General features: G+C 44.7%; 1 protein-coding gene across 17 annotated transcripts in view; it reads left to right on the top strand.

Annotated features, from left to right (window-relative positions):
* Positions 1–2,664: 2,664 nt before the first annotated feature.
* The window catches only part of LOC110507115 (BCAS3 microtubule associated cell migration factor), a 361,308-nt gene continuing 350,935 nt past the window's right edge, over positions 2,665–13,037 (top strand). For 15 of the 17 annotated variants that reach the window (XM_090223475.1, XM_090223473.1, XM_036965506.2 and 12 more), the window contains exons 1-5: positions 2,665–2,791; positions 5,602–5,692; positions 6,067–6,121; positions 6,381–6,456; positions 9,787–9,893. In XM_090223475.1, the coding sequence (XP_090079601.1) occupies positions 5,622–5,692; positions 6,067–6,121; positions 6,381–6,456; positions 9,787–9,893 (309 nt within the window). In that variant the 5' untranslated portion in view covers positions 2,665–2,791; positions 5,602–5,621. The remainder of the gene's footprint in view (positions 2,792–5,601; positions 5,693–6,066; positions 6,122–6,380; positions 6,457–9,786; positions 9,894–13,037) is intronic. The other 2 variants (XM_090223474.1, XM_036965503.2) reach the window with 1 other exon arrangement.

The raw sequence follows: 13,037 nt of genomic DNA, 5'->3' as shown, positions 1-13,037 counted from the left end.
AACTTTTTTAACAAATCAAAAACTGAAAAATTGGGCGTGCAAAATTATTCAGCCCCCTTAAGTTAATACTTTGTAGCGCCACCTTTTGCTGCGATTACAGCTGTAAGTCGCTTGGGGTATGTCTCTATCAGTTTTGCACATCGAGAGACTGAAATTTTTTCCCATTCCTCCTTGCAAAACAGCTCGAGCTCAGTGAGGTTGGATGGAGAGCATTGGTGAACAGCAGTTTTCAGTTCTTTCCACAGATTCTCGATTGGATTCAGGTCTGGACTTTGACTTGGCCATTCTTCCTGGATATGTTTATTTTTTAACCATTCCATTGTAGATTTTGCTTTATGTTTTGGATCATTGTCTTGTTGGAAGACAAATCTCCGTCCCAGTCTCAGGTCTTTTGCAGACTCCATCAGGTTTTCTTCCAGAATGGTCCTGTATTTGGCTCCATCCATCTTCCCATCAATTTTAACCATCTTCCCTGTCCCTGCTGAAGAAAAGCAGGCCCAAACCATGATGCTGCCACCACCATGTTTGACAGTGGGGATGGTGTGTTCAGCTGTGTTGCTTTTACGCCAAACATAACGTTTTGCATTGTTGCCAAAAAGTTCAATTTTGGTTTCATCTGACCGGAGCACCTTCTTCCACATGTTTGGTGTGTCTCCCAGGTGGCTTGTGGCAAACTTTAAACGACACTTTTTATGGATATCTTTAAGAAATGGCTTTCTTCTTGCCACTCTTCCATAAAGGCCAGATTTGTGCAATATACGACTGATTGTTGTCCTATGGACAGAGTCTCCCACCTCAGCTGTAGATCTCTACAGGGCCTCATGGGCCTCTTGGCTGCATCTCTGATCAGTCTTCTCCTTGTATGAGCTGAAAGTTTAGAGGGACGGCCAGGTCTTGGTAGATTTGCAGTGGTCTGATACTCCTTCCATTTCAATATTATCGCTTGCACAGTGCTCCTTGGGATGTTTAAAGCTTGGGAAATCTTTTTGTATCCAAATCCGGCTTTAAACTTCTTCACAGCAGTATCTCGGACCTGCCTGGTGTGTTCCTTGCTCTTCATGATGCTCTCTGCGCTTTTAACGGACCTCTGAGACTATCACAGTGCAGGTGCATTTATACGGAGACTTGATTACACACAGGTGGATTGTATTTATCATCATTAGTCATTTAGGTCAACATTGGATCATTCAGAGATCCTCACTGAACTTCTGGAGAGAGTTTGCTGCACTGAAAGTAAAGGGGCTGAATAATTTTGCACATCCAATTTTTCAGTTTTTGATTTGTTAAAAAAGTTTGAAATATCCAATAAATGTCGTTCCACTTCATGATTGTGTCCCACATGTTGTTGATTCTTCACAAAAAAATACAGTTTTATATCTTTATGTTTGAAGCCTGAAATGTGGCAAAAGGTCGCAAAGTTCAAGGGGGCCGAATACTTTCGCAAGGCACTGTATTATTTCAAGCAAAGTATAAGGGAGTCTAGTATGTGGCGGTAATGCAACATATTGGATGCCAACCGCCGTTAAATCTCATTGAAGAAGCACTCTTATCGAATATTCAAAAATGTCTTTTAATAATGAGATGTACCCAAACTTAAGGAAAGCTTTGACTATGTACAGACTCGGTGAGCATAGACTTGCTATTGCGAAGGCCGGGTTATACAGACCTGGCTCTCAAGAGAAGACAGAGAAGACCATGTGCACACTGCCCACAAAATTAGGTGGAAACTGAGCTGCACTTCCTAACCTCCTGCAAAATGTATGACCATATTATAGACACATATGTCCTTCAGATTACATAGATCCACAAAGAATTTGAAAACATACCCGATTTTGATAAACTCCCATAATACTGGGTGAAATACCACAGTGTGCCATCACAGCAGCAAGATTTGTGACCTGTTGCTGCAAGAAATGGGCAACTAGTGAAGAACAAACACCATTGTAAATACAACCCATTTTTATGTTTATTTATTTTCCCTTTTGAACTTTCACTATTTGCACATAGTTTACAACACTATAAATACATAATATGACATTTGAAATGTCTTCATTCTTTTGGAACTTCTGTGAGTACAATGTTTACTGTTAATTTCACTTTTGTTTATTATCTACTTCACTTGCTTTGGCAATGTTAACATGTTTCCCATGCCAATAAAACCCCTTAAACCCCTTAAATGTATCCACCAATCCAAAGAAAGGATAGCCGGGAGCTGGACAGGCCCGACATGCCGCTTTGTGGACAACGACTCCCATTGTTAGGGCGGAGAGACATGTATCTTCCCAGTATATCCATAATATTTGATTCAATTGAAGGAAACTTGAATTAAAAGATGAGAAAAGTAAATATGTTCCATGCAACTGGGCCCAGAGTTCTCGCGGAAACTGCCTCAGACACATGCGAAACAGTATCACGCGAGAACTCGATGTAAACAAACAAATCTGTGTGGTTCGAAGTCGGGTTTTGTGTCATGGTGAGCACATTCACGACAGGGTCATTATCTGTTGTTGTGACTCATGCAAATAACATGTAGCTGTTGATCAAATATAACAATCACCCCCAAAATAATCTGCGAGATTCCTCAAAATTATCCTGGGACAAACAGGGTATTATTATTCACTCTGATTGGTCGAGGACCTACAACACCCGCCTCTGTCGTACACTGATTGGCTTGGTGAACGCAGCGAGGGTGCTACCATTGGTCTTTAACTCTTCCACGTCTTTCCTACTGTTTTATGGCAATTGTTTAGGAGATTCGTTGAACTAACAAGCTAGCTAGACAACACACTAGGTACGTATTGAATAACATATACTTTAGTTGGTGAAACTTCGCGAATGATGTTTAGTAAATAGGTGTAGCTACTGGTGTTTGATTAAATAACTTGTCTGGTGGTGGTTAACGTTAGCTGCTGTCACAGAAAGAATAGGACTGGAGACTAACGTTAGTTATTGACATCTAAGTTAGCTATCTATATTTATCAAACAATTTTGACTTAAAAAAAATATTGTTAGCTAACTAAGTCATCTTTAGTTTGTGATTTGAAGCTGACCAGCTAGTTGGAAGAACCAATTTGAGCTAGATAGAGTAGCTAGCTAGCCAGTTAGCTGTCAGTGTTACCAAATGTTGCAATCATTGTTAAGGCTAACAGTAGTTCGTGTATGTGTACCTAATCATATATTTGTTAGTTACTTTAACCCAAGTTTCTAGATCCATTTGTAGTTAAACTTATATATTTTTTTAAAACTGTAAGATGGCTCTAGTTAGTATGTTAGCTACTAGGGAAGAGTAGAGTAAGTTGCGCCAAATGGGTAAATTGAGCCATCCTTCTAGGAAACCATACACAAAATGTATAATTTGACCACATATTTAGGAAGAGGTCATAATTTCATGTAGTCTGAAGGAAGAAACCATATTTTCACCAAGTCAAATTCATTTATTGTTAGAGGTTTCATAATGCTTGTATCTTAACCAAAATATATAATTTTAAGATTGTTCTATACATCATTTGGGGTCCAACACCTAGCATGAAAGTGCATCCTTGTAGCTATATGGGCTAATTTATTAAAAATGTTTGCCTTGGGGGAAGTTCAACCAATGGCAAGTTGAACAAATTGAAATGTTTCTTCCAAGGTGTAATGCAAGGCTGTGATATAAGGTAAAAACGTGGTCTGGCCTATGTTTACAGTGTTTTAGAAATGTACAGTTTGTTAGGTGTTAAGCCTGTGTTAAAATATGCTGAAAAATAAGACAAAAAGCAATTTTGTTGAATTGTGTTTGGGAAATAAAAAACATGGTTTTAAAAAGGTAGTCTTTAAATTTCATTCAGTACAGAAATGTGTAGGCGTCTTAACTTACCCTGTCCTGTAGCAAAACTTACACCATACCCAAGGTAAGTTGTGCCAAGAGACCACTTTTTTTGGACAAGCTAAGTTTTCAAAACTAATGTTTACTTGAATTCTGATTATTTCCAGGGATACACAACATCGTGAAATATATGTCTCCTAGATATCTTTGTTAGAATACTATATATCCCTTGATGGAGTGATGCTTAATGTAAAAAATGGTTCAATTTACCCCACTCTCCCCTACTGGATAAATTTAGTACAAGTCCATTCACAGTCTGACAGCTGGCTAACAACACTTCTGAATGAAAACAAATAAAACAGTTAGCCACTATATTTAAAATCAAATACATTTTGTATTTGTCACATACACATGGGTAGCAGATGTTAATGCGAGTGTAGCGAAATGATACACATAACAGTAAATAGAAATACAAACACATTACCTGGAAGACAGTCACCTTTGAATGGCACAGTTTCAAATTAGACACAAAAAGGAGATAATTGTAGTCGCATAACAATGTTCCAGACTTGGTGCATTGGTACTGTTTGCAGTAGCAGAACAATCTATGACTTGGGTGGCTGGAGTATTTGACAATTTTTTGGGGGGGCCTTCCTCTGATGGCGCATGGTTTAGTGGTCCTGGATGGCAGGGAGCTTGGCCCCACTGATTTACTGTACGCACTACCCTCTAGCACCGTGTGGTCAGATGCCAAGCAGTTTCCATACTAAGTGGTGATGCAGCCAGTGGTGATGCTCTCAATGGTGCATCTGAGGGCTCATGCCAAATCTTTTCAGCCTCCTGAGGGGGAAGCGGTGTTGTCGTGCCTTCTTCACAGCTGTGTTGGTTTGTGGACCATGATAGAGCTTTAGTGATGTGTACACCGAGTAACTTGAAGCTCTTGACCCACACCACTACAGCCCCGTTGATGTGAATGTAGTCCGCGATCAGCTCCTTTGTCTTGCTGACGTTAAAGGGAGAGGTTGTTGTCCGGGCACCACACTGCCCTGTTTCTGACCTCCTCCCTATAGGCTGTCTCATCGTTGTCGGTGATCAGGCCTACCACCGTTGTGTCATCTGAAAAATTAATGATGGTGTTGTGCTTGGCCACGCAGTCGTGGGTGAATAGGGAGTACAGAAGGGGACTAAGCAGACTCCCATGAGGGGCCCCCGTGTTGAGGGTCAGCATGGCGGATGTGTTGTTGCTTACCCTCACCAACTGGGGGCAGCCCGTCAGCAAGTCCAGGATCCAGTTGCAGAGAGAGGTGTTCAGTCCCAGGGACCTTAGCTTGGTGATGGGCTTGGAGGGGACTATGGTGTTGAATGCTGAGCTGTAGACAATTAACAGAATTCTCTCTTTTTTTGTTGCTTTAATAACTTTCAGATAATTTAATGTAGCAACGGTAATCAAGCTCAAATTGATATGTGATACAGCAAATGTATTGAAAATAAGAAACAGACTTTCATCCTAGTTACTGAATGTAATGATTTGGTCCTAATCATGGTTATATTAGGCAGGTTTGTTGGGGCGGGGCGTGGTTTACTGTGTTGACTATCAGGTGTACCGTTAGGCCTACATTTTGTAGTACAAAATGTTCTATTAGTACAACCAAAAGTGGTAGGAATCTGTTCAAGATCTTTCGTGACCATTCTACATCCTATATGAAAGTCTACTAGTCTCGACCTTTATGGAGACAGAGACATAAATTAAACCTAGCTATTACCGGATTGTAATCGTCATGTTCTTTCCTCTGTAGAATAAAGACTTGGAGACAGAATGGCATCAGAATCTCCGCGCAGACCAAGCCGCTGTGCTGGAGGGGTTGTGGTGCGAGCACAAGCTGCCACGTAAGGACACACACACACAATAAACACACAGAATAATAGGCTTTCAGCTATTGCACCTGAGGTGTCTGGTCTACCTACTTACACAAGTTTCCCCTTGAAAAGACATGACATTGCCTAACAGCTAGTCCCATGATGGTTGTTATTGACCATCCGTTTCAGACATGTGCTATGGATCAATATGATCTGGTTCAGTATATTTCCTTGGCTACTTTTTGAGGTGGGGAGTGCATAACATAAAGTGTTAACTACAACCAATTTAGCTGAATTAAGTGCAAAGACAATACTTATACTTACCAATACTTACCTATGCATACACTACAAATATTCTCCTCATAGGTGTACACATTCAACAAGGTAATGCTCTTGTGTTACAGTGAGCAGTCGTATATGGAGAGTGTTGTGACCTTCCTCCAAGATGTGGTCCCTCAGGTAAGACTGTTTCCATTGATTGTCATCTTTTCTACAGTAACAGAAATGTGTATTACATGTTACCCTTATTCAGATTGACTTACTCAGGCTGTCAATGGTGTTTTTATACGGCGGAGAGAGCTGAAGTATAGGATTAACTGAATCACAATTTATCTTATTAAAGTTTTAATAGGTAATTCTATGACATTAACAGAGTGCAGTAATTTAATCTGATAAATTGTTGTCCTCATCTCCTACTTGTCTTTTGTCCAAATTCAAGGCATACACTGGCGCACCCCCAACTGATGAAAAAGAGAAAATAGTTTGGGTCAGATTTGAGAAAGCCGACATCAATGGTAAGTCCAAGAACAGTTTCAAAGCTTCCCCCCTTGACTGTGTTGTGTTCAACCTTGGAGGGCATACACATTTTGATAACAAGTGATAACTTGCTTCATATTATCTGGTATTTTAAATCCACAGATTAGATTAAACCATATATAAACAGGTTCTTGAGTATTATGAGTTTCCTGAAATATGCTGATAAGTGGCCTCTTGTTAGAATTCCTGGGTAGAAAACTGTTTAAATGTGACACATGAATAGTTCCTTTGGCAGGTGTTGTTTGCGAACCATTTGATGGTTCATTTCTTGTAAGGACTTTGAGTGACAGGTCTGATGTATCTCAATGGCACAAGTCTGTGTGTGTGTGTGTGTGTGTGTGCGCCAGATCTCTCCCTCAATCTGACAACAGCTGTGTTGATTAGACACAGCGTTTTGTCTGTGTTTATAAAAATTTCGACCACTTTAATGTTATTTACGCAAACCTTTTGAAGAGGACTTCTGTTTGGCGTTCAATTTAGAGCTTCACTGTTCCAGCCCTGCTTCTTTGCATGCTCAATGTAAAGCAAATTGTTTTATACGGAAGCAATGGCTCATATACATTAAAAACCGTCCCCCCCGTCTTCACTGGTTCTGATTAGACCCCCCCCGTCTTGACTGGTTCTGATTAGACCCCCCCCATCTTGACTGGTTCTGATTAGACCCCCCCCCCCCCCCCCCCTGTCTTCACTGGTTCTGATTAGACCCCCCCGTCTTGACTGGTTCTGATTAGACCCCCCCCCCCTGTCTTCACTGGTTCTGATTAGACCCCCCCCCCCTGTCTTCACTGGTTCTGATTAAACCCCCCCCCGTCTTCACTGGTTCTGATTAGACCCCCCCCCCACCCCGTCTTCACTGGTTCTGATTAGACCCCCCCCCCCCGTCTTCACTGGTTCTGATTAGACCCCCCCCCCCCCCGTCTTCACTGGTTCTGATTAGACCCCCCCCCCCCCTGTCTTCACTGGTTCTGATTAGACCCCCCCCCCCCTGTCTTCACTGGTTCTGATTAGACCCCCCACCCCTGTCTTCACTGGTTCAGATTAGACCCCCTCCCCCCCCTTCACTGGTTCTGATTAGACCCCCCCCCCCTGTCTTCACTGGTTCTGATTAGACCCCCCCCTTCACTGGTTCTGATTAGACCCCCCCCCCCCCGTCTTCACTGGTTCTGATTAGACCCCCCCCCCCCCTCTTCACTGGTTCTGATTAGACCCCCCACCCCTGTCTTCACTGGTTCTGATTAGACCCCCCACCCCTGTCTTCACTGGTTCAGATTAGACCCCCTCCCCCCCCTTCACTGGTTCTGATTAGACCCCCCCCCTGTCTTCACTGGTTCTGATTAGACCCCCCCCCTTTCACTGGTTCTGATTAGACCCCCCCCCCCCCCCCTGTCTTCACTGGTTCTGATTAGACCCCCCCCCCCCCCCCCTCTTCACTGGTTCTGATTAGACCCCCCCCCCCCCCCCCTGTCTTCACTGGTTCTGATTAGACCCCCCCCCCCTGTCTTCACTGGTTCTGATTAGACCCTCCCCCCTGTCTTCACTGGTTCTGATTAGACCCCCCCCCCCTGTCTTCACTGGTTCTGATTAGACCCCCCACCCCTGTCTTCACTGGTTCAGATTAGACCCCCTCCCCCCCTCTTCACTGGTTCTGATTAGACCCCCCCCCCCTGTCTTCACTGGTTCTGATTAGACCCCCCCCCTGTCTTCACTGGTTCTGATTAGCCCCCCCCCCCCCCCCTGTCTTCACTGGTTCTGATTAGACCCCCCCCCCCTGTCTTCACTGGTTCTGATTAGACCCCCCCCCCTCTTCACTGGTTCTGATTAGACCCCCCCCCCTGTCTTCACTGGTTCTGATTAGACCCCCCACCCCTGTCTTCACTGGTTCAGATTAGACCCCCTCCCCCCCTCTTCACTGGTTCTGATTAGACCCCCACCCCTGTCTTCACTGGTTCTGATTAGACCCCCCCCCCTGTCTTCACTGGTTCTGATTAGACCCCCCCCCCCCCTGTCTTCACTGGTTCTGATTAGACCCCCCCCCGTCTTGACTGGTTCTGATTAGACCCCCCCCGTCTTCACTGGTTCTGATTAGACCCCCACCCCACCCCGTCTTCACTGGTTCTGATTAGACCCCCTCCCCCGTCTTCACTGGTTCTGATTAGACCCCCCCCCCGTCTTCACTGGTTCTGATTAGACCCCCCCCCTGTCTTCACTGGTTCTGATTAGCCCCCCCCCCCCCTGTCTTCACTGGTTCTGATTAGACCCCCCACCCCCGTCTTCACTGGTTCTGATTAGACCCCCCCCCCCCCCCCCCCCGTCTTCACTGGTTCTGATTAAACCCCCCCCCCCCGTCTTCACTGGTTCTGATTAGACCCCCCCCGTCTTCACTGGTTCTGATTAGACCCCCCCCCCTGTCTTCACTGGTTCTGATTAGACCCCCCCCCCCCTGTCTTCACTGGTTCTGATTAGACCCCCCCCCGTCTTGACTGGTTCTGATTAGACCCCCCCCGTCTTCACTGGTTCTGATTAGACCCCCACCCCACCCCGTCTTCACTGGTTCTGATTAGACCCCCTCCCCCGTCTTCACTGGTTCTGATTAGACCCCCCCCCGTCTTCACTGGTTCTGATTAGACCCCCCCCCTGTCTTCACTGGTTCTGATTAGCCCCCCCCCCCCCTGTCTTCACTGGTTCTGATTAGACCCCCCACCCCCGTCTTCACTGGTTCTGATTAGACCCCCCCCCCCCCCCCCCCCCCCCCGTCTTCACTGGTTCTGATTAAACCCCCCCCCCCCCGTCTTCACTGGTTCTGATTAGACCCCCCCCCGTCTTCACTGGTTCTGATTAGACCCCCCACCCCCCGTCTTCACTGGTTCTGATTAGACCCCCCCCCCCCCCCCTGTCTTCACTGGTTCTGATTAGACCCCCCTTCCCCTGTCTTCACTGGTTCTGATTAGACCCCCCCCCCTGTCTTCACTGGTTCTGATTAGACCCCCCACCCCTGTCTTCACTGGTTCTGATTAGACCCCCCCCCCCCCCCTCTTCACTGGTTCTGATTAGACCCCCCCCCCCCCTGTCTTCACTGGTTCTGATTAGATCCCCCCCTGTCTTCACTGGTTCTGATTAGGACCCCCCCCCCTGTCTTCACTGGTTCTGATTAGACCCCCTCCCCCTGTCTTCACTGGTTCTGATTAGACCCCCCCAGGCAGTTGTAGTTTGATTGTCAATTCATCATATGAATTGAAATCAAAATAAGTTTGAATAAGTCTACAGAGTTGACTGAATATAAATGTCTAACTTCCCTGTGTGTCCATCAGATACGTCCCGCTCCCCAGAGTTCCTGGAGATGCACAGTGGCAGCAGTGACCCTCCCCTCTGCCTCATGATTGGTTATGCAGACGGGATGCAGATCTGGAGCATATCCGTGAGTGTTTTTGTTGTTACTGTGCTGTTGTTGGTGTTGGTGTTGAAGCTTACTGTTTGGGGTTTTAGGCTGGGTTTCGGAATAAGCACTTTGTGACATCTGCTGATGAAGGGCTTTATAAATACATTTTGAATAGAAAGATGTTGAACAACAACAGACATGAGTGGCGCTGCTCTCTAAGACACTGCATCTCAGTGCTTGAGGCGTCACTACAGACACCCTGGTTTGAATCCAGGCTGTATCACAACCAGGCCGTGATTGGGAGTCCAATAGGGCGACACACAATTGGCCCAGCGTCGTCCGGTTTTGGCCAGTGGTGGCCGTCATTGTAAATAAGAATCTGTTCTTAACTGACTTGCCTCGTTAAATAAAGGTTAAAAACCCCAGACATTATTGTTTCTCATTTGCAGTACCCCTTGTCCCCCACTAGATGTCAGGATAGACCAGGGTGTTAACAGTTATTTTCATTATAAAATGCTCCAGTTAATTACAAGTCTTGACAACTTCTGCACCAACAGTTTATCTAGGATCTGTGTTGTGGTTGTTAACATATGAAATACAGATCTTTGTGTTTTTGGTGTTGAAATATTTAATTTTAAATATAGAGCTGTTTACATTTGATGAGCAGTTTGGGTGGGTCACACAATACACTACTCTATCCAGGTCCCATAATTACAGGAACCATAGCACCTATTGTGCACTCCGGCTGGGAATTGCAAGGGACCTCACGATACGATATTATCACAATACTTAGGTGCCGATACGATATGTTGCGATTCTATATGTGTTCGATACTGTGATTTTATTGCAATTCGATGTTCCAAACAAATTGAGCACCATATGTCTGCTGCAGAGGGACAAGAGGGAGACATCAACATTTTTATTAGTCATGACAGTAAAAGTGCTGAAACAAATTGTTCCCTGTTTAAAAAGAAGATGGAGAACAAACTTTGATAGTAAATACTGGCGTTTTGGTACAGCCGACTAAGACAAATAATATTGTGATATCATCAAAAACAATATCCCGATGTGGAACTGTATCGATTTTCTTTGACCCATCACTATTGTGCACCCACATTGAGTAGACTTGAACAATAGAGAGACATGCGCAGGCCTCCACAATGTGGGGAGAATCATGGAGGTGAGAGAAGGGCCACTGATTTCCTTCTCTCCTCATCTGTCACTGAGGAGGTAGACTTAGCCAACAAGATGGAGGACTTTTGATATTCTTTTAAGGTGGTTTGTGTTGTGACTGGTATCATCCCAGGGTCAAATATTTAAGGAGGAATATGGATTGAAATAAAGTAAGAAACCACTCATGGAAGAACCTAAGAGTGGAAATAGCATTAATGTTTTTCCTGCACTTTAAAAAAAAAAACAGATTTGTATTCTTTTGATTTTAATTTCAATGTAAAGGCTATTTGAAAGAGCTGTTCTTTTGACTCATTTTTCAACCACAGTAAAGTCATTTCCAGGATTATCTGAAAATAATAACTGAGATATTCTCTAGTAAAATCATTAGACAATTTTGTCAGCTCTACAACTTAACAAATAACCTGCAATTCTGCAAAGGCCTCTATTTAGGACTATCAGGTTCCACGTGCAAGCTGTCACAGAAACATGCTAACTTAACATGCATCCTGTGAGATCTAAACAGCCTAAGTCCTTAATCAGTCCTTTCTAAACATCCACAGGCCACCAAGAAAATGACACACTTCCCCCTCCACACACTGGGGCTGACTCACACACACTGGTGGGATGTGGCTGTGAACAACGTCTCTGTTGTTAGCGCACCTCTTCTCTCTTAAAGAAGAGAGGAACTATATGCAGCTAGCTACAGATGTGCTACACTATCCAGCCTACATAATACCATCCAGAATAAATGAGGAGAGAAGGGTCATAGCCAGCTAGCTACAGATGTGCTACACTATCCAGCCTACATAATACCATCCAGAATAAATGAGGAGAGAAGGACCATAGCCAGCTAGCTACAGATGTGCTACACTAGCCAGCCTACATAATACCATCCAGAATAAATGTGGAGAGAAGGACCATAGCCAGCTAGCTACAGATGTGCTACACTATCCAGCCTACATAATACCATCCAGAATAAATGTGGAGAGAAGGGCCATAGCCAGCCTACATAATACCATCCAGGATAAATGAGGAGAGAAGGGCCATAGCCAGCTAGCTACAGATGTGCTACACTAGCCAGTCTACATAATACCATCCAGAATAAATGAGGAAAGGAGAAGGGCCATAGCCAGCCTACATAATACCATCCAGAATAAATGAGGAGAGAAGGGTCATAGCCAGCCTACATAATACCATCCAGAATAAATGAGGAGAGGAGAAGGGCCATAGCCAGCCTACATAATACCATCCAGAATAAATGAGGAGAGGAGAAGGGCCATAGCCAGCCTACATAATACCATCCAGAATAAATGAGGAGAGGAGAAGGGCCATAGCCAGCCTACATAATACCATCCAGAATAAATGAGGAGAGAAGGGTCATAGCCAGCCTACATAATACCATCCAGAATAAATGAGGAGAGGATAAGGGCCATAGCCAGCCTACATAATACCATCCAGAATAAATGAGGAGAGGAGAAGGGCCATAGCCAGCTAGCTACAGATGTGCTGCTGCACTACATATAGAGTATTCTAGTACCATCTCGAGTTGGGTACAGTATAGTTCCATTTCAATACCAGTCAACCAAGGAGTAGAATTGGAATTGGCCCCAACTGGGCGATACACTCAATACTGTTGCGGTGTTGCTCCTCTTTATATCACACTCTTACCCCTCTTGTAGTTTTTCTGTGATTTTGGCATGTTTCCGGGACGTGTTTTTTTCACTGGGTTCATATTAAGTTATGATAGCACCTCGGTCTCGAACCCTGAGTAGCTGTGAAGTTTTTTTGACAGTCGCTAAGCCTACACCCTCTGTAATGGCACTGACTGCATGGAGAGACACACACACACACACACACTCCTCATCAGACGCCCTACAGAGTGTGTATGTGCATATCAACCGTCCGTGTGTGTGCATTACTGTCCCCTCAGACAGCGAGGGATCTTTGACTGGATTGGTGTCGCCTGCCCTGTCCCAGACAGATGAGGCCCATACTACTGTGGGCAAGTTG

Source organism: Oncorhynchus mykiss, chromosome 27 (genome assembly GCF_057628025.1).
Source record: "Oncorhynchus mykiss isolate SJ-2025 chromosome 27, ASM5762802v1, whole genome shotgun sequence".
Lineage (NCBI taxonomy): Eukaryota > Metazoa > Chordata > Actinopteri > Salmoniformes > Salmonidae > Oncorhynchus > Oncorhynchus mykiss.
This window is presented reverse-complemented; position numbering and strand designations above follow the sequence as displayed.